Genomic DNA, 27505 nt, shown 5'->3' with positions numbered 1-27505 from the left:
CTTGTGGTTTTGGAATGTTTTATTCATAATTCGTAGAATTCAGTCAGATACAAGTCCTAGCTACTTACTAGTCCTGATGTTGGTCCTGTGTCAGTGCTGTGTTAGTGTTGCCTGCTGATAACTTCATTTTTAGTGTTCTTGACTTGAGCAGCTCAAACATGCTGATTACAGTAGATAGCAGGTCTAGTTTGAGCAGAACCTGAAATGTTACAGCCCTTTGGGTGTCGATAATATGTGGTAGCAGCGTTTGCTTTGTGTTCAAAAGACAGACAATGTGTTTTGCATTGAAGGTCTGTTCTCTTTTTTCTTCTAATCCTAGGGGACAGTCTTTGCCTTGATCATAAAACACATTCTTATGTGTATTTTATATGCCTTCAAAACCAACACACAAGGAAAAATTGACTGGTTTTAAAATGAATATCCCTTTCTTAAGCTGATAATGTGACGTGGCTGTCTGGAACAGCACAGTGCTTAAACATGGTCCTTTAGTAGTTCCTCTGTATTCTGTAGTAGTCCTTTTTATTTAAGATGTTGAATTCTGGCATTTTTTTTTGTGGCATACATTGAATTTTTAGGTGCAGTACAGACAGAATGCTTTATTATGCTCCAGAGGGTGGTTTGTTCTTTCCATCAGGCTCGAGGCTTCACGGGCTCTCATTTTGATGTGGTCATCAAACTGTTGCTAAATCACTAAGCCGTGTTTCACTTTCTGTGGGCAGTAATGAGTTGCAAATCAATAGGCTGTTCTCCATGGCCTGGCTCACAGAGGTGTAACTTGGTATAAAACAGCATTAACAATCCGACTTAACACTTGTTTCAGTATCCATTTTAGGCATTTGTTTGTAGTCTTAAATAATACTGGGTAAGGTACACTTATGGAGGTGAAGAGTCAAGAATAAAGTACTCTCTGGAGGCAAGGCTAAAGCAGGAATAGTTGAGTGGTGTTTTTTTTTGTTTTTATTTGGCTTTTTAGCTACTCTTTGAAATTGTATTGTTGAATAATAGTTAGTGTGGTCAGACATCAGAAGAGCTGGTTTTGGTTGTTCTGGCATTTAATCAGACCTGTAGAATTTAATTTTTTTTTTTTTTAGTTTGCTGTGTGGTGATAGAATTATGCTAATGCAGGCAATCAAAAGAATATATATGAGAAAACTGAGAAGAGGTGAGTGGACTAGGAAAGGATTTCCAAGATAAACTAAAGCATGTAAAGTACTGTGGAGGTAGTGCCTGGCTGTGTGCCTGGAGGTGGGATTGTGTGATGGGAGGGAGAAAAAAGGATTTCAGGTACTTCTCCAGCTGTAGCATCCAATTCCACAGGAAGATGAGAAGATAATCTTCCTGTTCTATGTTCTATACAATGGCACATGATTGTGGAAAGGAAACAGGTGGAAAACTACCAGGAAATAGCAGAATTGCCTATATGGCTGTTAAATTCTTAATTGGAAAATGTAGCTCTTCAGCTCAGGAAATAAAGGATTTTTCAAGAATTAAATTACAGTCTGGTAGAGGAGGATGTAGCTGGCCAGAGATGAGGCAATAAGGAGGAAGTACAGCAAAGGGAACATGCACATGAGAGATTTAGTAAACAGTGCCATTAAACATCCTCATTCTCCCAGATTCAGAGAGGGCATGTGACACATCAGGTTTTAGAACTAAGAGCAAGTGGAGTGGCAAATATGTTTTTGACCCGACATGCTTCTCATTTGGATGTGTGTCTTTGCCAGACATCCAATGCCATGTCTTCTTTATAAGTATCATAAAGACTCCTTGGGTACAGTCGACTGGTCAGTTTGGATTCAAACATGTGTGACAGAATACCTTGTTCCAGAGTTTACCATTATATATAGTTTACCATCTCTTTGCCAAAGGTGCTGATAACCATCAGAAGGTGGAAAGACTTACTTTAAGCCTGTCTTTTCCTTGTCACATCCTTCCTATACCCAAAGGAAAGCAACAGAATTTAAGAATTGTTAGGAATAGGCTGCTGATAATATATTCTTTTCATATGGTAGACATTACATTTTGTTCTGACTTGTATGTACAAGTAGCTATTGCAGCGGTGGTGTCTTCAATGTAGTTGTTTGGAGTGATTTAAGCCTAACCATAGATCTGTGGGTCACTGTAGGGCCAGACCTCACACTTCTGAGGCCTCAAGAACAGCCTGGTGGTCAGGGAGGTTTTTTGTATTGACAGCAGCCCCAGAATAATGAGGAGAGAGGAATCAAATCCAGTCAAGCACTGAACATGTGCTAAAGCCAATTTTTCTCAGGGTAGGTCCAGCTACAGAAGGGATGTGAGCCACTGTCTAACCAGCCTTCTAGTATGGGAAGGTTAAATTCTTGAAGATTTTTAATTTTTTTTTTTTTTTTTTAGCCAGTGACTCTGGCTGAGGAGCTGCTTGTTTAGTTTTTGGAGTTGGACCAGCTGTATATATGAATGATACCCTCTTTGGTATATGGATTATGTAGCTCTGTGGAAAATCACAATAGGAGGTTTATAACAGTGTATGTATCATGTGCCTGCTAAAAGTGTTGTATTAGGTCATGAGAGCATGTGATTTTAAAAAATCTACTTCAGTGCTGGACTCCAGTTTCCACGTAGCAGACAAAATTACATGTTTTTTATTGAAACAGCAAAGCATTAGTAGTATAACATATATATTCTATAATTTGCCCGTGCTAATAGATTAATGCCTTTCACTTTCAGGTGCTGGAGATCAGAATTTATTTACTTCCTTGTATCCTACACTTTCTCAGCAGCTTCCTAGAGAACCCATGGAATGGAGGAGGTAAACATAAGGTTTTTTCTGTGATACTGTTTCAGTGTGTGTTTTTCAACTTGAGTAGGAGTGTATTTGTTGTGTTCTGAGAAGCTGTTACCATAAATTGAGTTGAATAGAGCAAGTGACTTGAAGAAATTGGAAAAATTAGATAATCAGAGTAAATGTGCACTTCAGGATGATCATTCAAACCCTTTAACTTCACCAAAAGAAAAATTATAGTAATGCTGTGTTTCTCTTCTTGTTTTTGTGATTTGTGGGTTTGTCTTGGTGGGCTTTGATGTACTTTGTCAGCTGTGTTCTGGAAGTGACATGCTTTCTTCTTCAGGAGAATACAGGTAGAACTTCTGTGGAATTAGATATACTTTCCTTCAGGAAGTTTGGTATGGCACAGCATTTTGTGATTGGAAAAAATACTTGGGGAATTTTCTTATTTGGTATTTTCTACTTGTCCTAAAGACACAGAAAATCTCTTACTGAAAACTGAAGAGCTTCTAGCTCCTGTTCTTCCAAAAGGAGCCTCTATCACGTTCTCAGTGATGCCAAATTTCAGTTAACTCTGTACAAACTGCAGTAAGCGTAGTTTGTGACTTTCCAATACCAGAGTAATTCAGTTTATTTCTCCTCCCCAAAATACGAGTTCATTTTTGTATTCTGTTGTGTGTGTCTCGTCCACTAATATCAGTTTTCAAACTCTGTAGGTCTTATGGCCGTGCTCCGAAGATGATTCATCTAGAATCCAACTTTGTTCAGTTTAAAGAGGAGCTATTACCCAAAGAGGGGAATAAGGCCCTTTTGACTTTCCCCTTTCTTCATATTTATTGGACAGAATGTTGTGTAAGTATCAGGAAAACATGGTGAAAAAACGAGGACTCAGATTTAAAAGTGCAATTATTCAAATAAGCATGAAAATCAAATGACAATAACAGACAGCACAAGCAGAAAGTCAAAACAATTAAGTCTGCATTGCATAAGCCTACATACCTAATAATATTGGAAACAAAACTTAGCTTGAGTAGTTTTTGCCATAAGCAGTATTTCTTTGTGATGTTACTTGACACTAAGAGGACAGGCATTTGAATAACCTGTTTTCAGTATTTTGTCATAAAAAACCCCAGGATCTAAGAGTGTGCTACTGCAGTAGCACAGTGCACTTGTTTCATAATACAGAAATGTGTCCAGAGCAGTTCAGTTATGATCTGTTCGTGCACTGAAATCTAAAGATATGTATTTTTTCTTTAGTTCCATCTTGTCTATGTGTCAGGTATTAGCACATGTCAGCAATCTAAACTGGGCAAGATTTGGAATGTCTTAATCCTATTTATGTACAGTTCACCGGTTTTTGGTTTGCTTCTGTTAGGAATTAATTATCCAGTTGAAGGACACAGGTGACATCTGATCAAAAAATCAAAAAGTACCCAGAACGGCCTTAAGAATTATCTGAATTTATCTGTATAAAACCAACCCAGAAACCAAAAAAATGCCAAATGATGCCAAGTGGTTTCTTTTGATTATTTTTATGCAAAAGTTTTAAACAGGTTAAGATTTGAGCAGTGCAGAAGGTGCAAAAACTTATGTTACCATGTGAGAGAAAAACAGTTTAGCTTTGTAATTTCAAACATGTTTTTGTTGTACAGTTCAAGGATGTGTAAAATAAGAGTTTAAATTATGTTTAAAAATCTTAATTTCAGTAATCTACAGATTGATAATATACCAAATACTAAGCTGTATTTACTGTTAACCAAAATATTGGAAATAAATTCAAAGACCAAAACTTCACCATGCTTTACCTCATTTGATTTCTTACAGTAAGCGAACTTACTGTCACTAATTCTGCTTCTGTTTGCCTTCTTGTGGAACAAAACCTGCCTTTTGAAATTGTTCAGAGTGTGTGTTTAATTTGATGATTCACCAACTTCTCATCCCAGGACACAGAAGTGTACAAAACTACAGTCAAGGATGACATCACCAAGTGGCAGAACGTTCTCAAAGCTCACAGCTCAGTGGACTGGCTCATTGTGGTGGTTGAGAGTGATGCCAAGAAAAAGAACAAAACAAACATCCTTCCTCGAACTTCCATAGTAGATAAAATAAGAAATGACTTCTGTAACAAACAAAGTGACAGGTAAGCATTCTTTTGCTTGCAAACGTCTTAACTTTTTGACTAATGTACTGATTTAAAAACTTGACTCCCTATGTAAGAGATTCCTTGCTCCTTTAAAGTCTTTCCCTGATGTCCAGCATTCAGACTGTAAGATCTGTGCTTTGAAGAAGACTGACACAAAGAATAAAGGGAGAAGTTTATTTTCAGTTCTTCCTGGGTTCGTGCTGGCTTCGAAATGTGTTTCAAAAAGATTTCAAGTGTCTCCTCCTAAGAGAGGTTTAAGGAGAACACTGTGATCATAATCAATTTTTAGACCTTCAGGGTTTTTTGTTTGCTTAGGTGCTTGCAAAAATGTTACCAGGGTTACAGGTAGTGGGAGTGAGGTGAGTAGGGAATATGAAGCAAATAGGGCTTATTTTTTGACATTGTACTTTCTGCCATTCACTCAATCACTTTTCCACTCTCAGATAATTGACTTAAGGCCAGTTTCTTCAGCTGTTTTTATTCTAAGGAAAATGATAATGAATGTATGAAACTGTGCTTTCATTAAAGCCAACAAAATACACAAATCTTATTTTGAAACCAACTTTGCTGTCTTCCTTATTCTGAAATGTTGCACCGAATCTATTATGAATTACCTATTTTTTTCTTTTAACCGTAAGAACTGACTTTAAATAGGGGATTTTCCCCCTCAGAAGGAGTGACAAGGAGCACATTTGAAATTGAAAAAGAGTAGGTGGAAGCACTCTTTGTACCTTGCTGTGAGCTGACAGTGACTGGAGGTCATCAGGTTACGACACAACTGTACATTGGCAGCACTTTTACCTGAGCAGTGTTTGGTGTATTATAGGGTTATTGGGGCAAATGGTTTGAACTGCTTTGGTTCAGTTTGCTTTTGGCTTCTAACTGATTAATTGGCTTGGTTTAATAATTCTGCTATAGAATTCTCTAACCAGAAATAGTGCTTTACTTGGATGAGAGATGTTCCTGCCTTTGGAGATGCTGTTAGTTTTTTGAATGTTACTAAATTGTGATGGAAAAACTGCGGGAAGAAAATGCTCTAAAAAGGGATGATTTATTTGTGAATTAATGGGGTCTGTTTGTTTCCTGAGAAAAGCAGTGGAAGTTTTAGCACATAGGATGTGTCAAAACAAATTGAGATACTGCAAGAATATATTATAAGGGTGATTATTTTAAGTGACTTAGGAAAGGCTGACTGTATGTGATCTAATGGATCTTTGATTTGTACTTTGCATAATCCTTACCAGGAGTAACTATAATTACTGTTCTGCTGATTTGTATTGCTAAGCAGACACTTTTTCCATGACAGCTACAGCATTACTTACATGACTTACGTTTAAGTAATTGGAATAATGTATCCATTATTTGCTTCAAAAAAAGTAAAGCTTTAGAATACTCATTTTGTGGAAAATATTTAAGTCTTCTCCTATACTATATCACAGACTTAAACATGCATGGAAAAGTTTTTAAAAAGCTACCAAACCCCAACCAGAAAAAAAAAAAGGACCAAACCCACCTCCAAACAATCAAGCATAACCTTCAAATTGTTTTTTTCCTCTGATTAATGTGGAATAAAAAGCTAAGTTTTGTTCTCTCTGAATTTGTCAGGTATGCACAATATTCAACTATGCATTTATATGTGAATTGTGTGTTTTTTCCTTCTCAAAAATAATGTTTATCAGTCTGTTTACAGATGCGTGGTACCTTCTGACCTGGCATTTACATGTGAATTTTGTGTTTTCCTCCTCAAAAATAATTTTTATCAATCTCCTTACAGATGTGTGGTACTTTCTGACCCTTTGAAAGACTCTTCCCGTTCTCAGGAATCTTGGAATGCCTTCCTGACCAAACTCAGGACGTTGCTTCTCATGTCTTTTACCAAAAACTTAGGCAAGTTTGAAGATGACATGAGAACTTTGAGAGAGAAAAGGACTGAGCCAGGGTGGAGCTTCTGCGAGTATTTCATGGTCCAGGTAGGAGTCTCTTGTTACTGAAGAAAAGTACTTGTCCTAGTTTTAATAATGGTGCTTTTTTTTGTTATATTGGTACTTTTAATGTTCTGATCATTTCTTTGAGGGCTGGGGCAGGAAATAGGAAGACTGGTTTAAAAGCATTTTTAGATCCTGTCTGCAGCAGGTCTGTGTTATGTTGTAATACATTTAATACAGTAATACAGTTTCCTGCTGTTAAAGAAGCAGAATCTTTTCAAGCTTGTCAAAATTTTATGAATCTCAACTGAAGCAAACAAATGGAATCTAGAAAGTGGTTTAGTAGTTGCTCTTGCATTTTGGGTGAATAGTCCATTACTGTGCCTGTGAAAAGAATGTTTTCTTTGTTCAGCATGTATGGAGATGATGTTTAGAATACAGTGTCTATTTTGAATAATCTGCATAGATAATACCTCGAATTCCTTTAATATAACTTCCTTTAATACTCCTTAAATATAACTTCATTTCAGCTGGTTTAGAGAAAAACAAGAAACTCTTGCTCAATGAAAGTAAAAATTTTGATTCCTTTGGACTTTTCTGGTCTCTGCAGTGCTGTTTTCCACCTCATCTTCACATCTCCTTTGAGTGCATGTGCTGACTCTTGCCTAAGATATACCTAATTTTCAGACTTCTTCTACTTACCAGTTAGGCTCTGTGTACAAGGAAACCTTTTATGATACACTGTTGCCTCCACAGTGTAAATGGAGAGGAAAAATTAGTACTATTATGGGAGATGACTCTTCAGTATTTATTTATTTATTTTTAAATTCAGACTTTAATAGATGTATGAGCAATATCTTGTAGTGAATCAGGATCTGGATACACATCAGAATTTACTGGCATAGCTATGTGACTTTATCTCCTTTTGTGAATCTGCTCCAATGGCCAGGTGTTCCTGTATATGTGAATACTGAAAGGTAAAGAATGTTAGAAATAGTAGTTCCCAGAGCTCTGTGGATGGGGACAGGCTGTAATTCCAGTGTGAACAATATCAGTAACATGTTCCTTGTATTGCTTGTGTGTCAAAAGGAAGAACTGGCCTTTGTCTTTGAGATGCTGCAGCAATTTGAGGATGCACTAGTGCAGTATGATGAACTGGATGCCTTGTTTTCCCAATATGTTGTCAACTTTGGGGCTGGTGGTAAGTGTCTTAAAATGTGAAATAACTGTTAAGTGGATCAGTGTCTTTGCTCTGCTGAGCAGCCCAGTGCTTTTGGTACCACATGAGTGCATGGCAGTCAGGGAGAGGATGCACTGGGCAGCTTGTGCTCTTGTTTTATGCTGTGTTTTATGCTGTGTTTTATGCAAACTCGTGTGTTTGTCAGTTATAGTCTTAACTAAAGTTTTGTTTCTCATCTCTGAGGCTTAGAAGCAGTTTGTAATGAAAACCTGCATTTAGCTCTTACGGGATGATTGTTACAACCAGAGCCCTGAACTCTGTAATTACCCAGGTATTGATCTGTCTGAGATGCAGCTGCTGTTTTCACAGCTCACTGCTAAATTTTTCAGTAAAGAGCTTCCTGGAGAAATGCATTCAGTGTTGCCTCAAATTACACGAGATGTTTGGTAATCACTACAAAACTGAACAGAAGTAAGTGCTTAATCTGCACTACAGAAGATTTAACTTCCTCTTCAAGAAAAATTACTGTGCAAGGAGTATCAAATAACTTTAAACCGCCTTAATGAGCTAAAGCACATGTTGTTATATAACAGCTTTAATGGGGTATGTGTTATGAATCTGGTAAAAATATAGTGCAGGAGTAATTGCAGTGAAATATATTTGTGCTGACTGAACCCAATGCAATACCTGAACGTGGGGGCACATCTATCCATGACAGCTCAGTAAGAAATACTGAAGTAGATAAAGCTTGTTTGTTTTCAGCTTCAGATAGGCTCAATTGCTGAGCAATAAATTACGAACTGATTGTCACTATACTAATAAGAAATATGCAATTAAGACAAAATGCCTGTGGGGTTTGAATGTTCTGAATTTCAGTTACCTTACCTAGCTTTGGAAGTTCTGCTGGTTTTTTGTTTTGTTCTTGAAGTTATTAATTCATTTATCTGTATGGTCAACTTGGGAAGGACTAAGCCGGCTCACAAATTCTGGAGGGAGGATGAAGAGGCTTTTGATAGAAAGCAGTGGTTGATTCTTGGATATTAACTTTATTTACTTAGATGGTGCAAACTGGCTGACGTTTTTTTGCCAGCCAGTGAGGAGCTGGAATGGTTTAATTCTGCGAAAACCAATAGACATGGAGAAGAGAGAGCTGATTCAGAATCAAGAAGCTACTCTGCTGGACTTGCGTAGTTACCTATTTTCCCGTCAGTGCACGTTGTTAATCTTCCTGCAGAGGCCATGGGAGGTTTCCCAGCGAGCACTGGAGCTTCTTCACAACTGCGTGCAAGAACTCAAGCTACTGGAAGTGAGTCAGTGTAATATATTCCATTATGTGAATGATTTTATCCAGCCATAATCTAACAAGGTGTTTGAAGTTTAGATGTCAGTGATCAGACTACAATAAGCACTGGCTGTGAGTTATCAAAACGATGCTGTAATAACAGATTGTGCTGCTGTTGGTTGTTTCATCTTTGGCAAGAAATCTGGAGACATATCTGAAAAACCGAACCTGTATTTAGTTTAAGTATTTTAGTCTTCAGCTAGGAAGTTGACTGTTTACCAGTTAGGTAATTTATCTGCTCCTTTCATGGATTTACTACCAATATGTTGAAATACAGTTCCCATCATTTAAATCTGTAGCAGTGTTGTATTGAAGGAAATGAGGCAGAGTGGTTTAATATAGTGTTTTGCAGGCTAGTATAAAAGAGCAGTTTTGAACTACAAACAGTATCTACAAAGGGGCTTCTTTGCATAGCTACTGCCATGCAGCCTTTTCTGGTTCTTACTTTGTGATTCCTTTTGGTGCCCAGTAATGCTCTTCAGTATTTTGCCTGTGTCTCTGGCCAGCTCATCCAGTGACAGAAGAAAAAGAAACAAGGGACAGCACTCAAAGCTTTTTGCCCTATCTCTTGCCTCCGGACTTTACCTCTCTTCCCCTCATACTTTAGTTTCTGCTGGTATTTTTAAATCCTCTTAAAGATGCTTTGTTAGGGTGATTGTACACTGGTCACCCTTCCATGTGTGACCACAGGTGTCTATGAATTGAAATAGATCTTTAAGAACAGTGTAGTTTGCATGAGATTATTTCTGGATATCACCTTGTGACTCATCCATGTCCTTCATCCCATGGGTGCTCTGTAAGTTTTTTCTGTACCATTATAACAACTGCTAACTCTTGCCTGTCTGACACTGTGGTGGTGAGTTCCATCTGTTCACCTGCACTTAAAAACTGCAAACCTATTTCAGATGCATTGCTGACATCATCGTGTATTCTAAAACTAGTGTGTAATTCCCACAGATGTTGTTTCATGTGTGCATTTTGTGGGTGGTTTTTTTTTCTTTCCAAAATATGTACGTGCAGCCTTCTAAATCTCGGAATGTACTTCCTACAGTTCCCCCTTTTGCTCTGCCCCAAATCTGTCCTGCACTCTCAGTGTTTGGGGCTTTTCTCTGCATTGTCTCTTATTTCAGCTGTTTTGTTGTGCTGTGGTGATCCAAGCTGAGTGCAGGTGCTGAGGCCATGAGACAGTGACACTTATTTGTGCACAGCACGTAGTTATCCCTGTTGGGATCCTTTTTCTTAGTATGGGCAAATCCCTTACCATGACTTGGCACCACGGAACACACAGCAGAAATCTAAACTTCTCTGTTCTTATTGCTTTTATCTTCCTTAAAAATTCTTTCAGAATTCAGATCTTTATTATTTTTTCAAATGCATTCTGCTTGTACTTTGAACTTTCCTATCACATTAGTCACCTAGTTTATTATGCATTTCAAGACTTCCATAATCTTTCTAAAAGGAATACTTTTGCATTATTTATGAACAGGATTTTGAGACACCATTATTGGGATTATATTCTATATTCACTCTCCTGTCTTTCTCTTTTTGTATGTGTTTCTTTGTTTATTTGTTTGTTTTCACCTCCATTCTTTAATTAGTTGTCCATCACAGATGTCTTATCCTTTGATGAATAAACTTACTGTTGTGAAGGAAACTTAAACTAATTTGGTTTTTTTCAGGTTTTTTAACTCTTAATATACTTTTATTTTAGTCTCAGAACTGATGTCTCCTTAGAAAAGTAGTAGTCTATTTAGAGAATTTTTTCCTAACTCTGTTTTCCTTAGGCTTAGTTTTCAAACTTTTGGAATAAGTACTAGTACCTATTAGTCTTCCTTTCCTTCTCTTTCATCTTGATGAATGTATCAAATCTAGTTAATATAATCACTGTTTAGTTGCTTAGCTGTCCTTGTTTCATGAACTGATAGATATAAATTATTCAGGAGGCAGTGAGAGTTGGCCTGTGCTTTGTGTGTTCTTAGAGTTAAGCTCTTCCAAAAGGTTCTGCTGTGTAGCATCAAGAAAAGCATTTTGCTGAAGTATTTTCTCATCTGACTAATGTTTATTTCCCAGTTAATTTTATCTGTTTGTCTTCAGGTCTCGGTTCCTCCTGGAGCTTTGGATTGTTGGGTGTTTTTGAGTTGTTTGGAAGTCTTACAAAGGATAGAAGGCTGCTGTGATAGGGCTCAAATAGATGCAAATGTTTCCCACACGGTTGGCTTATGGAGCTATGCCACTGAGAAGGTGAGCAAACAGTGTGTTGGGGCAGTGGTATTACAGTGTTGGAGTAGAAAATTTGTTTGCATGGAAGAGATTTTGCACTTGTTATTGTGGAATTTATTGTGGGGTTCTGTATGTTGTCTTGAGTCTAGTCTGGGTGAGACACTCAGTTTTATATCGACTTCTTCCACTGTCAGGTGAGGCCTGGGAATAACAAGGGTGTGTTTTCCTCTTTTTCTGTCCTCTCCTTCCTCACCACGAGTTTGATAATTAATCACTACTTTGATTAAACTCCATAAGGAGCTCAGTCCACGTTGACTGAGAGGAAGAGCATGTGAATTTCAGTTACAGCAGGAAAAGCTGCCCTGGTTTGGATGCATTTACCATTATAAATAGAGATTCCAGCAATCTGTTTACACAGTACATTATTTCTGCAGTATGTTAGAGCAGTAGTGATAGACCCCCAACTTCACTGAAGGTGTTACCCTTGTCAGCTTGTGAAAGAGGCAAATAATTTCCAATTTTTCAGTTACCACCTCTTAACCATAAATGATCTAAAGTGACCTTTTCAGTTTGGTTAAGCTGCTACCCTAATTACACAAATGCCTTTTCAAGTTCTGCTTATTCTGTTTCTATGAAAGAGTTGATGTCTAAGGTTGCTACTGCTGAAAAAATTTTAGAAAGAAGGCAAACTGCAGAAACTACTGAAATAGCATACCATGGTCTGTGTAGATGTTTCTGAAGACAAATGTGTGCTCATCCTCGTTTCCATAGTCTGTAGAATATTTTCTATTTATTTTAATCATAGTATGCTCATATTCCAGTAGACTTAAGAATCCCCTAACTGACCCTAGGAGGTCCTTGTCTTATTGCAAAAGCAGAGAAAGACAATTTCACCTTGAAGAGTTATTTTTTAAAAATAGAAGAAGGATTGGAGGTGTGATCAGAATAAAGGAAGCAAAGGCTTGTTTGAAGTGGCAATGACTGCATCAGATTCTTCCCATGCTCCTTAGATGTTTCTATGGAAGAGATGTATCAGAGTTGGAAATGTTCCTCCCATTCATCATTTTTCTAACACAAAGGGTAAAGGGAATAATTTTAGGATAATGAGTAGCGGTAAGGTGGAACAGACTGAATGAAAGACATTGAGCAACTAGTGACAAAATTAAGTGGAGCTTAAAATAAATCCAAAAAAAGAATTTAGTGTCCATCCCCATTTTTTATGGTGTAATGACAAACTGAGACCTTTATTCTTTTATGGGCTTATCTTTGTAGTTGATTATTCTGAGTGAATTAAACAAATGGCCAATAGATCTGAACGTCTTTAAGACAGTATCCTCTTCTGCCTCCTCTGTGTCAGGAGAACCAGCTGCTGTCTGCAAGGGGTTTTATGGTATTTAACTCTGTTAACACTGTTAGCTGTGCTAATCTCTTTTTCAGGGAGGTTTTCACCTGAATACAATACTTGAGGTGAATTTGCAAGCTGTCTAATCTCAGTATACTGGAGACTGCCTGCATTTCTTGGTTATATAGCTTTCAAAAATGCATATACAGTTATTAGGAGTAATCCTTGTCATAACTGCCAAACATCTCTGTCTATCTTTATGTGGAAAAACAGAAGGATTTATTCAGATTAGATGTTATGCATATAGGAACATGTGTGTATGTCCACGTTCCAATATTTGAGTCAGTAACTTATATGCAATTTAATTCTTTAATAAATTAATTTCTACTGTGAGAATAACAGTTACTTTTGAAAGCTTCTCTACTTTTCCCCCATGAAGCAACTTTAACACAGACCCTACAGGCAGCACAATATGAAAGCAATGGAAATGTACTGTAGGAATGATGTAATAGAATAAAAGGAGTTTTATGTTGCTTTTACAGCCTATTGAAAGCAAGCATGTGGTTTCTCTTGTAGTTAAAATCTCTGGGTTACCTGTGTGGACTTGTGTCAGAGAAGGGACCCAATTCAGAAGACCTTAACAGAACTGTGGATCTTTTAGCAGGGCTGGGAGCAGAACGCCCTGAAACAGGTACTGCCAGGAGTTCCTTCCAAGAACTGACATTGTCTCAAATGCATAGCATGTAAATACATCAGTAATAAGAATTTCCAGGTATACCTATATATATATATATAAAGAGAGAGAGAGAGAGAGAGAGAGAAGAATTTGTAAGAGATAAAAGTTCTAATGTGTGTCTATTTTAAATTATCAATGCATCTCGTTACTGTTGAAAGTACAAGTTTTTCTATTAATGCTCCATTTACCAGCATTTAGGTAAATGGTCTTGAACAGTGCCAGATCTGAATTAAGGTTTTAATACTTTCAGACGAGTATTTAAAATAAAATTATTTGAAAAACAAATGGAGCATCCTTGATCTGATGCAAATACATAACCTGCAGCTGGAGCTACAAAGTGATATTATTTAAGTGGTATTGAGTGGCTGAACAATAACATTTATTTACTCCTTGGGGATTTTGTCACTCTCCAAGATATTTCTGATGGGAAGAAGCTTTCAGATGTTAAATATGCTACAACAGTTAGTATCTTTGAAGCATTAGCTGACAGGTTGGTGCTTCACTTGCCCTTGGAGGTATGAGGAGTCTTGGTGCTATGGTGCCTGTTGTGGTTATTTAAATTGGGGGTTTTTTTTCTTCTAAAATATTGGTATGTATTTAGTCTGGCAAAGGCCTATAAACTGAGCAAGCTACTTCAGAAAAAACCTTGGTCTTGTTAACCATTTTCCTTTGAAGTACATTGGTTAAAGTAGTAAAATGTCTTTAAATTACAGTATATTTCTGTCATGCTGATTTATAAATCCAGCAGTGGGGAGTTGTGAGAGTTTTACTTTTGCCATGATATGGTATTTAAGTGGAACTGTGTGCTGTACATTGAAGAATGTGGAGAAGTTAGTGCAGTTTCTGTGTTGCTGCTTGCCTTTACCCTGCTGCCCTGAACTCACATGTACACATGAAACAGCCTTTCTTGATCTTTTTTTTTTTTAGAGCCTGGGGAAAAGAAACTCATGGTCTGTCTCAAAGTGTTAGTGACATTTCCACATAAAATTAATTTTAAGTTTTCTTTCCACTTTGTACTGAAGAAAAAGCAGGGATGGGGTGGGGTGGGATGCAGGCAGGCTGTTCTAAGAATGTATTTGTAAGTGACACCTCTTGTTCTGCTTCCTTCTAAAGCCAATGCATCACAGAGCCCTTACAAGAAACTTAAAGAGGCCTTATCATCTGTAGAAGCTTTTGAGAAACACTACTTAGTAAGTATGACTTTTGCTTATTTGTATTAGTTTTGTGTGCTTACATTGTAGATGGAACAGGGCTAAAATTTTCAAACCTGAGAAGATACATTGAGAACATAAATCTCTATTTCCATATTTTGGTATCAAAGGTCATTCCTTGCACACTGAAGGCAACAAGGCTGATTTGCTTTACAGTCAGAACCCTGTACAGGCCCCAAATTTCAAATATTTGCATTAACTTTAATATTTACAGTTCTGAGCTAGAGGTTATTATCTGTAAGTATGTATACTTAGATATTAAAAAAGCCAATGTCATGGCTATCATATTCTGCTATCCCAAATTCAGAATTAACTGAATTTTTCCCAGAGGAATATTGATGTGTGACTTCAGCTACTTCAGCTTCCTTTTAAATGCTTTAGGCTTGCATCTTGCAATGGGTGTTACATGGTTACAGTTATACTGCTGATTTATTTTTTTTTTTTAATATTAACCATGGGACATCAGTGGAAAAAATGGCATTTCTGTTTCTATTTCTGGCTGCAGTTTTATACAACAGAAATTGAGATATCCAATACACTATAAATGATTGGGTTTTGTTTAGTATTTAATACTTAATATTATACCTATTACTATTATTATATTATATCCATTTATTCAGTGGAGAAAAACATAGAATTAGTTAACATTTTCAGGCACAGCTAAAATAATTTATTTGCATTTAAAATTTTAATGATTCTGGAAAGTAAAATGCAGCTTTTCAGAGATGTTGAAAGCAAGAAGTGATGAGCTTTTATTACCAGAAAAGGCTTTGTTCTCATTCAATGGCTGGTCTTATGCAACAACCTCAGAATCTTTTTTTAAGACTCTCAAAACTTCTACAAGCATGTTGGCTTGTACCTTAATTTTGGGGGAACATAGCTTTTCATTTGTATATGTAGCTAGTGTCAAAGACTTCTCTGGTTATACTAATCTGTTAAGGATCGATCACTTGATTCAATTTAGGATATTGTTGTGAGTTCTTAAATGAAGAAAAAGTGATTTTTCTAGGCTCTCCACAAGAAACATCTAAAATGGCCTGAGAAAGAGCTCATTTTAGGTCATTTTCCTGCCCACAGGAATAGATGTTTTCTGATAGGTACTCTGCAAAATATTTAGACTGTTGGAAGCTCTTAAGGAATTTGTTTTGAAGGGTAGAGTATTTCCTAATACACTAAGTGAAGGAGAATGAGCTTCTCTGGAAGGTTGCTGATAGTCAGAAGAGACTGCAGGTTTATAAATATGATCATAGAATTACAGAATGGTTTGGGATGGAAGGGACCTTAAAGGTCATCCTGTTCCACCCCCTGCCATGGGCAGGGACACCTTTCTCTAGACCAGGTTGCTCCAAGCCCTGTCCAACCTGGCCTTGAACACTTCCAGGGATGGGGCAGCCACAACTCTGAGCAACCTGTTCCAGTGCCTCCCAGTAAAGAATTTCTTCCTAACACCTGACTTAAACCTACTTTCTCTAGTTTGAAGCCATTCCCCCTTGTCCTGTCAAAATGTGATGTGTTTTTATTTATCTGGCCAGAGATTATTTGAGGAAAAGGTTTGATGGTTGAATACAGTGTATGTTGTAAGTGCTGATTTTGTGAGAAGGGTTTGTTGCTGTTACTACGAGCTTAGGGCAAGGTGAGGAAGGTGACATATAGGTGCTGTGTGGTTAAGCTTAAAGATGAGTGATAAACTTCAATTTGGGATTGCATAGCTGCAAGCAAAATTCCTTTAAGGCACTCTCATGAAAACAATTATTGCGATTATAACCTTAGCATTTTGCATTTAATTGTATGTTTAAATACAATTTACTTCCATATACCTAATGGCAATATGTGCAGATTTAGTGAAAGAATCATGTACCATGTTCTGTATGTGGTTGATTTGGTTTGGAAGTATTAATTGTGAGGCTCTGGGGAAAGCTCTAATATTGTTGTAAATATGTTCTGCTTTGATGTATCCTGGAATGATACACCACAAAATCCTGCAATGATAATCTAATGGCAGATAGTTGCTGAGAAATAGGTGCTTTCCAGAAAGAAACAGGAGCATTCAAATGTAAATAAGCACTTGGAACTGCTTCTCAGCTATTATTTTGGTGGGTTTGAGTTGCCTTATCTGATTTTAATAGGCTTTTTTTACTTCTGTTACTTACAGTACAGCAATGGGATAATGACCAGCTGTAGAAAACATGAAGGTGACCTGTTACAAACTGCTCTGTATTGTGTGACTAATTTGGGGCATTTTGTTGTAGTAATTTAGTTAACTGGCTATGAGATTGTGTGAAATAACATATAGCTACTAAAAATACATAAAGCTTATAATAGTTTCTTTTCTTTTAAACAGGATCTGTCCCATGCCACCATTGAAATGTACACAAATATTGGAAGAATTCGCTCAGCTAAGCTTGTGGGAAAGGACTTGGCAGAGTTCTATATGTAAATGAATGTTTAAAATGTCTTAAATGCACTAGCTCTGAAAAGTTTGAATATTATCCCTGAGAAAAATACACAGTATTTGAACAGGAGTTGTAAAAAGTACTTTTTAAAATGCAAATAAACCCTGTTTTCAGGCTGCATTTCAGTTAAAAAAAAAAAAAAAGAAAAATAGTACTAGCAATTTCTTTATATCACCTCATGATTTTGAACTTTTACCTTTAATTGCTCCATGTTCTTTAGCTGATTCTTTCTTCTTCTAGGGAGAAAATAGGCAATAGGATGTGGTGGGAAAGCAATAACTATAAACTTTGAAACAAGTCAGAAGCCACATTAGGAAGCAGACTATAGTAAATGCAAAGTTATCTTAACTACATTTGTATCTGTATATACCTCAGAAAGCCAGAAAACATGTTTTTGGATAGTTATCAGTCTCATATTTGAGGTTACAATTGCAAAAATGTTAGTTTCCTTCACTGTGAAGCCTAGTGACTCCTAATTTCTGAATATATTTTTTGTGTTTATCCCTGTTAAAATCCACTGAAGAAACCTCCTGCATTGCTTTTCAGTTTCATTTTATCTTTCTTATTTAGAAGAATTTGGGAGTCCTAAGCGTTTTTTGGGAAAATGTGTTGGGTATGCTTCTCACCTATGTTCTCTAAAGCAGTCTGATCTTCTAGTTGCAACAGATTCTTCTGAATTAACTTAAATTTTCACCTGGGGGAAGGAATAATGTTAGGTTTGAAGGCTACCACAGAATTGCTGTGTGGCGATGAAACGATATTTTCATTGAAGCATTTTTTCTGCTTCAAAATCTTTGAGTAAGCATAGTTTTAGTTCACTGTCAGAAGCTTGAGATGGCTTTTGTCTCATTCGCTCTGACTTGGGATAGATTTGTATACGAAGCCTTTCATTGACATTGATTACAGTTCTGCTTGCTTAAGTGAATTGCACAAAGCAGGCCCACAGTTACCAGCAAAATAAAGATCAGAACAGTTCCCTGCACCTTGTCCTGCACTGACATGCAGTGTTCCTCTCCCATCGCCACTTTTAGAAAAGGCGCAGAGAGTTTTCACGGCTGCGAAGGTTCTCAAATATTTTCTACTCGTTTCTTTATTTTTAAAGGAGGAAGAAGGGCCCACAGAAGGCAGAAGTCTATCTTCAGGGAGCACTGAAAACTTACCTTGCTGAGGGCTGGGCATTGCTCGTCACGCACACGAGAAAGCAGCTGGCTGAATGTCAGAAACACCTCGGGCAGATAGAAAAGTATCCTCTGAAAGGCGGAGCCAGAAAAATCACCACTGGAGAAAGTTATGCTTGGGATTATTTTTCTGGTGCATCTCTAACTTTTATTTAATAGTAAAGAGTGCCAAACATCAGACAGCTGAGCTGTTTCGTGTTTCCATTGTTGCTGTTCATTGGGGGACAGTTGGGTTATTTACTTTTTCATTTTTACTTTTTTAATGTCTGGTTCACTTAACACCTTTTGCATGTGGCTGCTGCTCTCTGTTTTAAACTCTAGGCTCCAGAGAGTTGTCAAATTTGTCTTTAGCTCAGCAGATACCACAGAGTGTATTTTGGGGTTTGTTCTGTTGTGCTGGGTTTTTGTTTGTTTGGGTGTTTTTAGAACTAGACAGACATTATACATATCGTCCTCCTTTGCAAATTCTTACATCACTTTTAAACACTCTTAAATTTTTCTGCTTCAGTGCAAATGCTCTTAAGGAATCTGAGCCAGTAATATTGCATTCTTAGCTAAATGTTTAAGTGATCATTTGTATCCCTGGCACTTAAAATTTTAAAGAATGTCTTACAACTTAGTTATGGTAAGTGATGCTATAACAGCTGGCAGATTCTCAGCCAAGTAAACTGGAATAAAATCGAATACTCAGGTTATTTAGTGCTAAGTGTTGGGCAGTGTAATGCACGACACTGGGTCTTTAACTTGCATGCAGCATTTATAATAGTCAAATAATGAATTTTCTATGCTCACTAATCGTTTTAGATGGGAGAAGGTTGCACAGGTTAATAATGGATCATATTTTTAGTAGGTCTGCAAACGTAATATTGAGATTCTGCAATGCTCTCAGATGATAGTAAATCTTCCATTGATTCTCTCCTAGTGGAAGAGTTTGGTGATGATAAGGTCAGGTCTTGTCTTTAAAGATTAGAAAAGCAGTACTTGAATTGTCTTGTTTTCAGTCAAATTTGTCGTTGTAGTTTTGTACCTCATGTTTCCTTAACTTTGTTAGTTATCTTCAAACAAGCAGCCTGTTAGCTGGTGATAATCACTTAACAGAAGATGAACGCAAAAGCTTTTGCCAAGAAATACTAGATTTTGCCAATCAGCAAGTAGAGAACCAAGGTAAGTCTGCTTCTTAAATACTTAAAACTTAAGCTGCTCTGATATGATTGTTCCCTGAAAGTAGATTGGTAGGCTTTTTCTGACTGGGTTCATTACCTCGTGTATAACTTCTGGACCAACATGGTTCTTTACATGTCATCTCCAAAACATTTACAAAACTGTGATAATTAAGAGTAGTCGAAGATGAAAGAGTAATTAACATTTTCATCCTGAGTACTACAAAGTCTTTGTTTTCCTTCAGTCATGTTTTTGTGATTTGACAGCTCTTAATTCATTGTGTGTTGGGTTATTTCAATTGCTGGCTTACATTTCTCTCTCACTGCTGGCATGCAGGTGGCAGCTCTGTGATGATACCTCTGGGATTTTGATGTTAGATCTGTACCCATCCACTTGCAGCTTATTGCTTTGTCCATCTTCTATTTATTCTTCATGCTGCTTCAGTAATATCTTGTTGTCAGATATTAATCATAGTTCAAATTCATACAGAATTCCTCCTGTAGATATAAAGACTGTTCATTTTTATGCAGACATTTTTCTTGATGAATGGATCTACCACAAGTAATATGTTCTTTTAGACTTGCTTCTTAATAAAGGTTTGGTACTGCCTTAGTGTTGGTTTTGGAATGTAGAAAAGAGAATGAAAACTCCCTGTGTGGTAAAGCTGCTGGCTCAAGGCACCAGCCTAATTAATAGTTTCTTGAACTTATACTTGGTCTTGATTTTTATGCTCTGGGAAGTTTGTCACTTTATGCTACCCTGTTCATCTAGAACACTTTCCATAGTAGTGAAATGTTCAACTTCTGCTTGGACAATCTCTCTTAATTTAGTTCTTTTTAACAGCTGAAGCTGTAGTGTAAGTAACTGTTAGAAAACAAATCTCAGCACCTTTAAGTCTCACGCAAGATAAAAAAAATACTAAAGTATTGATTTGTCATGAAATGATTCATTGTGAAATGTTGATCCACTTAATTCTAGGGGTTAAATTTTTTGAGAGAAAAGATTTGCTGAGCTCCAGCAGCACTGCAGAATAATAACATCCCTGTTTTTGTCTTTCCAGGTCAGAAGGTTATATTGCCTATGCACTCCTTCGCACAACTGAAAACTCTACATTTTGACCCTCCAAATGCTGTTGTCCACGTGGGTGGAAAGTTGTCCATTGAGTTGACTTTGCTGAGCCAGATGCCCATCCCTGTCCGAGTGGATCAGATTGCCATCCACGTTCACTTCAGCATTGAAAAAAACAGTTACAGGAAAACAGCTGAGTGGCTCACGAAGCACAAAACTTCCAATGGCGTTATCAGCTTTCCAAATGAAATTGCAGGCTTTCCTTTGTCAAGAAACAACTTGCCAGCACTGGAGCTTTATGAAATGTATGAAAGGAGTCCCTCAGACAACTCTTTGAACACGGCAGGAATTATCTGCAAAAACGTGCACATGCTCCTGCGAAGGCAAGAGAGCAGCAGCTCGCTGGACATACCCTCAGGGGTGACTTTGGAAGATGGGGCTCACGTGTTGAAATGCAGCAACTTAATACTGGAACCAGGGGACAACAAAATAACATTCAATATTCAGGTATGTTTTTATAGTTTGGTGAACGTAGCGCTCGTGAAAGAAGAACTAAAAATGCTGGCTGAGGAATAGCTTAGTGCTGGCAGGTGGTACCTGTGTTGCTTCCTGTTACACTTGGATGATCCATTCCCCTTATGGCTTTCCTTTTGTTGTTCTGCACCTTCATTCCACAGACTCCCTTGAAAGGATGCTATTGTGTTTATGCTGAAATTTACAGATGACTCTTCTATTTGAAATAATTTGAATCAGCCTTCCAGAACTTAAACGTCTCTATTATTGCTGCCAAAAATTAAACTGATAAATTCCTGTACAATATAATGTACTGCTCATGAGGTCTGCCTGCACTGTGGAGCTCATTCAGAACAACGTCTAAAAATTTTGATGGAAGTCCTTTTTCTAGACCTTTAATGAATGATTGTGTGGTTAAATTTGGTTGATAGCCTGTTCTTCACTGCAGAGGGTGGCAGAATACTTTTTCACTTGATAGATGTGATAAACTTGCCTGCAAGAAGTGTGACAAAGTTAAGCTCAGCTACAAATGTTTGAATTTAGATGTTAGAATTAAAATTTCCCCCATTAGTCATCTTATTCACATAGGAAAGGAGAAGACAAGAGCATGCGGATTCTCTGATACAGGAAGACTAAATTGGCATGAACAAATGTGAATATAGAGTGTCACCACTCTAAATGCCACCCTCAGAAATTAGATTACAGTCCTACTTCTGCATATAGTGTTGGATATGAAACTTCCTCCATTTCCAATTTACACATACACTCTGAGTCAGCTTAATACTTGGAGTAATCCTTGTTTCCTCCCATTCTTCCCCCAGCAAGCTAAGTACTCCCAGTAATTGCTGAAATATTTAAGGACAGTAGTGCTTATCACTTCTGTTCACATTGCATTACTGCCACGTGCACAGTAAATTGGAATTGGCAGGCCCTGAGTACCAGTCCTGGTGGTTGTGGTGGTGGGTTGGGTTGTTTGCTTGTTTTTGTGGTTTTGTTGTTTTGTTTTTTTTTTCTAACTGCCCCTCATTCTGTGGCCTTGCACTTTGCAGTTTGTTTGCTTGTTTTAATGAAATGGGAAAGGCATTTACCTGCTGACTTAGTCCTAGGAAGTGAGATGCCAAGCGTTTTCAAAAGTGAGACTTCACCATTCATTTGGCATTCCGGGAGTGGGGGCTTCTGGCCTTAATTATCATCTTGTTCTGTTCTTTGGGTTTCTTTACTTTCCCTGCCCACCTCTATAACCCTTCATAGGGAAGTATTTTGTAGAGTTCAATGCTACAGTAGTGAACATCAGTTTAGGGAAAATTTGAGTGAGAAAACACTGAGAAATTCAGTGCTGCATCTGAGTGATTAACAAGAGATGGGCCAGTGAGGAATGTGACAGGTTTTTCATAGCTGCTTCATTTTCTGAGCATTATCAAGCCTCTGTATTGGGTTGAGTATGGATGCTGTGAAGAGAGAAAGTGTTTTGCAGTCACACATGGTACATATGCCTGCTGGCTTTGGCATTTTCTAATTGGTTTAAATTAACCGTGGTCCCATTTTTGTGCTTTTATAAACAAATTTCGAAATAAGAGTCTACATATTTACTCCTGATGCCTAAAAACTGATAACTAGACAGAGCTGGACAGGGGATTTCTTGAGCATTTTTAGCATATTTAGGTGCTCCATACCTGAGATTTTAACTTATCCTTTTTTCTTTCTTTTTTTGCTTTTTTTTTTTGCTTTTTTTTTTTTAAATTTCTATCTTGTCATAGAACTTTGTTTAGAGTGAAGCTTTCAATAGGCTCACATACTCTGCCTTTCCATTCCCCCAGTGCTGGGGCAGAAAGCAGTAGCAGGTATCTCAAGGTGGAAGTTGAGCTCAAGTCCCTCATGATACAACGTGGAATGGCAATAATGTCATTTGAACTTCCTAGTGACCTAAATTTTTTAGGTTTCTCAACCTTTCAATGGATTGTGACAAGTTAATGGGATTTGGACATGTCAGAGGCCTTGTTGGCTGGAAATATAGTTTTCTGTAAAATAAATTAACATGCATGTAGAACAGGATTTCGGATGAAGGAGCATTGCTGGAAGAAAGCTGTTAGAGCCTTTTCTGAGCAGGCTTTGTGGCTTAGTGGGATCTGAAACAACAGGAGAAGAGATATGGATGAAAAGCTAGACAGAGCTCTGCTTTAAATTTGTCTGGCTTTGCCATGCATCTGGTGGCTACAGGAAGGTGGACAGCCTTACACTTAAAACTTCCCTATTTTCCCAACCTTCCGTTCAAGAAAAGAGCTTTGCATAGAAAGACTGCTCAGGGTGAATCCTGCAACACAGTTATTTAAAGCATGACTTACCTGTCCTCAAAGGGAAAATCTGAGCACGTTATAATTTCAACAGTGTATTACTAGATAACACGATGAAACCTTCTCTGGATCTGAGCTGCAGTATTCACAAAATATTTACTGAAAATCCATTGTCATTGTAGTAATATACTGTGTCACTTCTACTGGATTACATAGCTGGCCAGAGGATAGAAGCTGCTGACAGCTTGTTTTCTAAATTTTCTTACAGTAATGCTTAACTGCACTACTTCTGCAGAAACAGGAATGACTGTGCTTCTGTGATGCAGAGGGAGTTTGATTCTTTCTGTAGATCTTAGACTGATGATCAGCATTATTTATGCTGATAGCAGTCTTCCAGTATTTTTTTTTCAAGCTTTAAAAGAGATCAGAAGGCATTGTCTAAATTCTTTAGACCAGTATTCCCACCCCATGTTAAGATTTAAAGTATGTGTATATCTCATGAAAGACTTCACTCATGCTTTTCTGTTTATAAAGTGTTCAAGGCCCAAAATGTAGTGACTTTAATGTCAAAATGCATAATACTGAATTTCAGTCAGGATTTGCTATGTAAATAACTGTGTGAGGTTTGAATGTTGTTACAGCTTTTCTCTTTAACTTCTAGACTTATTATTTAGATTTAATTATACCCAGCATTGGTATTTACATATTACACTTGGTAAAGTGGCTCATGAAAAAAGAAAACACTTCCCATTCCCTAGCAGTAGTAGCTAAGAGCAAATAGAATCGAGAATAAATGTACTAGCAGATGTTACAGATGTGCTTTTTATATTATAAAAAAACCATCCTGAATCCCATTTTTCAGGGTAAGGGAAGAGTTTTGAATTAAATATGTAGGTACTACTTTTTGTGAACTTCCACTCAGGGGAATGTATGAAATCAATAGCTTGAGCTGAAAGGTGAGCCTTATATAAGAACTGTAGGATTTTACGATCCTTTTGTATGAATTAGCCAAATAAGCACAGGTATCATTGAAGTACTTCATAATATAATTATTTTTTTATGTATGTGTTGCACTTGGAGGGGAGGGGAGGGGGAACCAACCAAGAAACAAGACAAAATGCACTCCAAAATAACAAATTGACAGCAGAGCTGCTATGTTAGTTTTTCTGATTATCAATACTTTTTAGTTATGTTGTTTTTTCTTGAATTAGCAAGCACTCTCAAGCTTGTATCTTAATGGGGCAAAAGGTGCTCCCTTGTGAAAATCTTCTCATTTACTCAGAAAAACAAATCTGCCATGTTAATTTACAAATTCAAAGCACCTGGTGAAAATGAGCTGTTCTTTAGCAGAGGGCTTGTTCTAGAAGTATTTCCTGAACTGAAAAAAAATCCATTGCAATGTTTTCTTCCAAGGCCAAAGAACCTGGGACATACACGCTCAGGCAGCTGTGCACTTCAGTGGGAAAAGTACAGTTTGTCCTCCTGCACATTTACCCGATTGTGCAGTACGACGTGTATTCCCAGGAGCCCCAGCTGAAAGTGGAGCCCATGACTGGTAGGTACAGCTGCTGTGCTGGAGTTGTTTTGATGATTCCTGTTGCACTCCTGTGGGACTAAAGTGTTTTCTGGCCTGAGTGCTACTCAGATTTTCCTTACTCTTAGTTTTGAGTGTAAAATATATTCTTGCTTTTCAAATTATCCATTAGTGGTGTCCTGTCAATAATGGCTAGTTTTCAACAACTCATTCCAGTGCTTGGCTCTGGACATGCAGTGTCACTTGTGAACGTAAATTTGAACATGTTGTGGCACTTGTGTGATTTGAGCTGCCACACTGGTTAGAAGTGAATATTTAAATTTTTAAATATTTAAATATTTTTACTGAACTCATTATTTGGTTGGTTTGTGATCAAAGGGTCAATTAGGTTGGAAAAGACCTCTGAGATGATTATCCAACCTATAACTGAACACCACCTTGTCAGCCAGACCATGGCACTAAGTGCCACATCCAGTCTTTCCTTAAACGCCTCCAGGGATGGTACCACCTCTCTGGGCAGCCCATTCCAATGTCTGATCACCCTTTCTGTGAATAAATTCCTCCTAATGTGATTCTGCAATCCCTGTGGTATTTACGAGAAATACGTAAGAACTGGTATTCTCTACTAGAGATGATAATAAAAACTTTTTAAAAATGAATACTAAATACATCCATTGCTTTCAGGGACAGCAGAACATTACTTACTGTAGAGTTTATCAAAGTTTATAAATGGAAGTTAATAGTGATTGTGTTTTCAGGCTGTTAAGTGTGGCAGCTGAGGAGTTAATATGCATTTTGTGCTATCATTCCAGTTAAAGGGTTTGCAGTGTGTGGGTGATGGAAGGACATTTGGGCATTAATCAAATTACCCAGCCCTGTGAAATTGATAGTGGTGATCCTGTGTGCATTCTGGCATTCTTGTTAGGTCAATTATGTAAATACAACGTGTGAGTATGACTGGCATCACAGGTGCAAAAACACAAAGCTGTCTACAACCTGGAGAACTTAAAATGTTTGCTGAATTCTTTGGGGTTATTGTATTTCACTTAATTCTGTGCTGCCAGAGCTACACAGGATGTGAGCCAGCTCTTCTAAGCCATCCAAGATACAGTGGGTTTGGCCACTCAAGTTTAACCGCTGGTTTCCCCACAAGAGGTATCTGAGCTGGGTTTAATGTGATGTGTAAACACCAAAACGCCTCACTTGTAAGTTATCCTGATGTGTGATGAATGGTCTGCTAGTGAGCCTTAGCAGTGCATTGTAACCATCTACTGGAACCTGCTAACAGTTTCTGCTTTCTCCTCCAGACAGCCTTTTGGCTGGCATTCCCCAGAAGGTGAAGTTCACAGTGACCACTGGTCACTACACCATGAAGAGCGGGGACACTTTGCAGCTCAGCAACGCGGACGCCATGCCCATCCTGTACCATCCCGAGAGCAAGGCAGTGATCTATTCCAACACCAGGGGTAAGCAAGGAAGGAAAAATTAACAACCTTTAAAAGCCTGGAAATCCTGAAGTAAACCTGTGCTTACAAGTATTAAGAACACTGACACTGTCTTTTTCAATAGTCATTATTAAGGACAGTTTTAGGGACTTGCGGCTGAGTACTTCAACGCGAGAAAGGTCTTAAGTTTTCACCCTCAAAGTAGTAGTATGAACTTTTTTCAGCAAACATAGCTGGACAATTTTACTTTCATGAATGAAACGCAGAAGGCATGGTGAAACTGCTGCTGATGACCAAAAATGCTGATGCCTGTGTGTGTTCAGTAAGTTGCAAGTTTGCTTTAAGTGAAATTATGAGACCAAGGAGGTGCAGGACTTGGTTAAAACTTCAGTAAATGTCATATGATGGCATAAAGTAGCTCTTCAGCTGGTTTGAAGTTTGTTATCAAATTGTCCTCTTCGTTCTTTCTTGAACATTAAAGGGACTACATGGAACATGGTTACCTTCTGGCTGTTTAAAAAGGATAGTGTGTTACTCCTGTAAAGTTGTGAATAGCAGTTATATTTAAGATGTGCAGATTATAGATATAAACATAGAGATATCGTTTGAAGAGGTTACTATGGAGTTTTACAACATGGTTGCTCATTGCAGTTTTTGCAAAGGTGGGGGTCTTGCTAGGAAGTGGTTATGGCACCACATATTTTTCTATTATTTCTGTTTTCTCCCACTCTACACAATTATAGAAAAGATCTCAGAATCATCATTAAGGATTCAATCTTCTGAGAAGATCACAAGCATCAGTTTGCCAGTGGCTCCTGCGTATCATGTGATTGAATTTGAACTAGAAGTCATGTATTTGCCATCAGCCACAGAATCTGCAGTGGAGAAAGAAAATACTGTAAATAAAGAAAATCACAGAAAAAACAAAGAGAAGCAGAAACGAGACAACTGCATGGCTACTGTTGACCAAAAAGTAAGATGTAGTTTAACATTTTTATT

At 37.6% G+C, this 27505-nt stretch overlaps 1 protein-coding gene across 1 annotated transcript in view; it reads left to right on the top strand.

Annotated features, from left to right (window-relative positions):
* The window catches only part of TRAPPC10 (trafficking protein particle complex subunit 10), a 42196-nt gene that overhangs the window by 6690 nt on the left and 8001 nt on the right, over nucleotides 1-27505 (top strand). The window contains exons 2-17 of the mRNA XM_064646955.1: nucleotides 2707-2788; nucleotides 3481-3616; nucleotides 4708-4904; nucleotides 6682-6877; nucleotides 7922-8033; nucleotides 9071-9318; nucleotides 11449-11595; nucleotides 13493-13607; nucleotides 14766-14842; nucleotides 17205-17296; nucleotides 18419-18559; nucleotides 19546-19658; nucleotides 20716-21230; nucleotides 24941-25082; nucleotides 26369-26527; nucleotides 27250-27479. Of these exons, the coding sequence (XP_064503025.1) occupies nucleotides 2707-2788; nucleotides 3481-3616; nucleotides 4708-4904; nucleotides 6682-6877; nucleotides 7922-8033; nucleotides 9071-9318; nucleotides 11449-11595; nucleotides 13493-13607; nucleotides 14766-14842; nucleotides 17205-17296; nucleotides 18419-18559; nucleotides 19546-19658; nucleotides 20716-21230; nucleotides 24941-25082; nucleotides 26369-26527; nucleotides 27250-27479 (2702 nt within the window). The remainder of the gene's footprint in view (nucleotides 1-2706; nucleotides 2789-3480; nucleotides 3617-4707; nucleotides 4905-6681; nucleotides 6878-7921; nucleotides 8034-9070; nucleotides 9319-11448; nucleotides 11596-13492; nucleotides 13608-14765; nucleotides 14843-17204; nucleotides 17297-18418; nucleotides 18560-19545; nucleotides 19659-20715; nucleotides 21231-24940; nucleotides 25083-26368; nucleotides 26528-27249; nucleotides 27480-27505) is intronic.

This window comes from Pseudopipra pipra, chromosome 2, assembly GCF_036250125.1.
Source record: "Pseudopipra pipra isolate bDixPip1 chromosome 2, bDixPip1.hap1, whole genome shotgun sequence".
Taxonomy (NCBI): Eukaryota; Metazoa; Chordata; class Aves; order Passeriformes; family Pipridae; genus Pseudopipra; species Pseudopipra pipra.
Note: the sequence above shows the minus strand (reverse complement) of the source record. Positions and strands in the feature narration are given on the sequence as shown.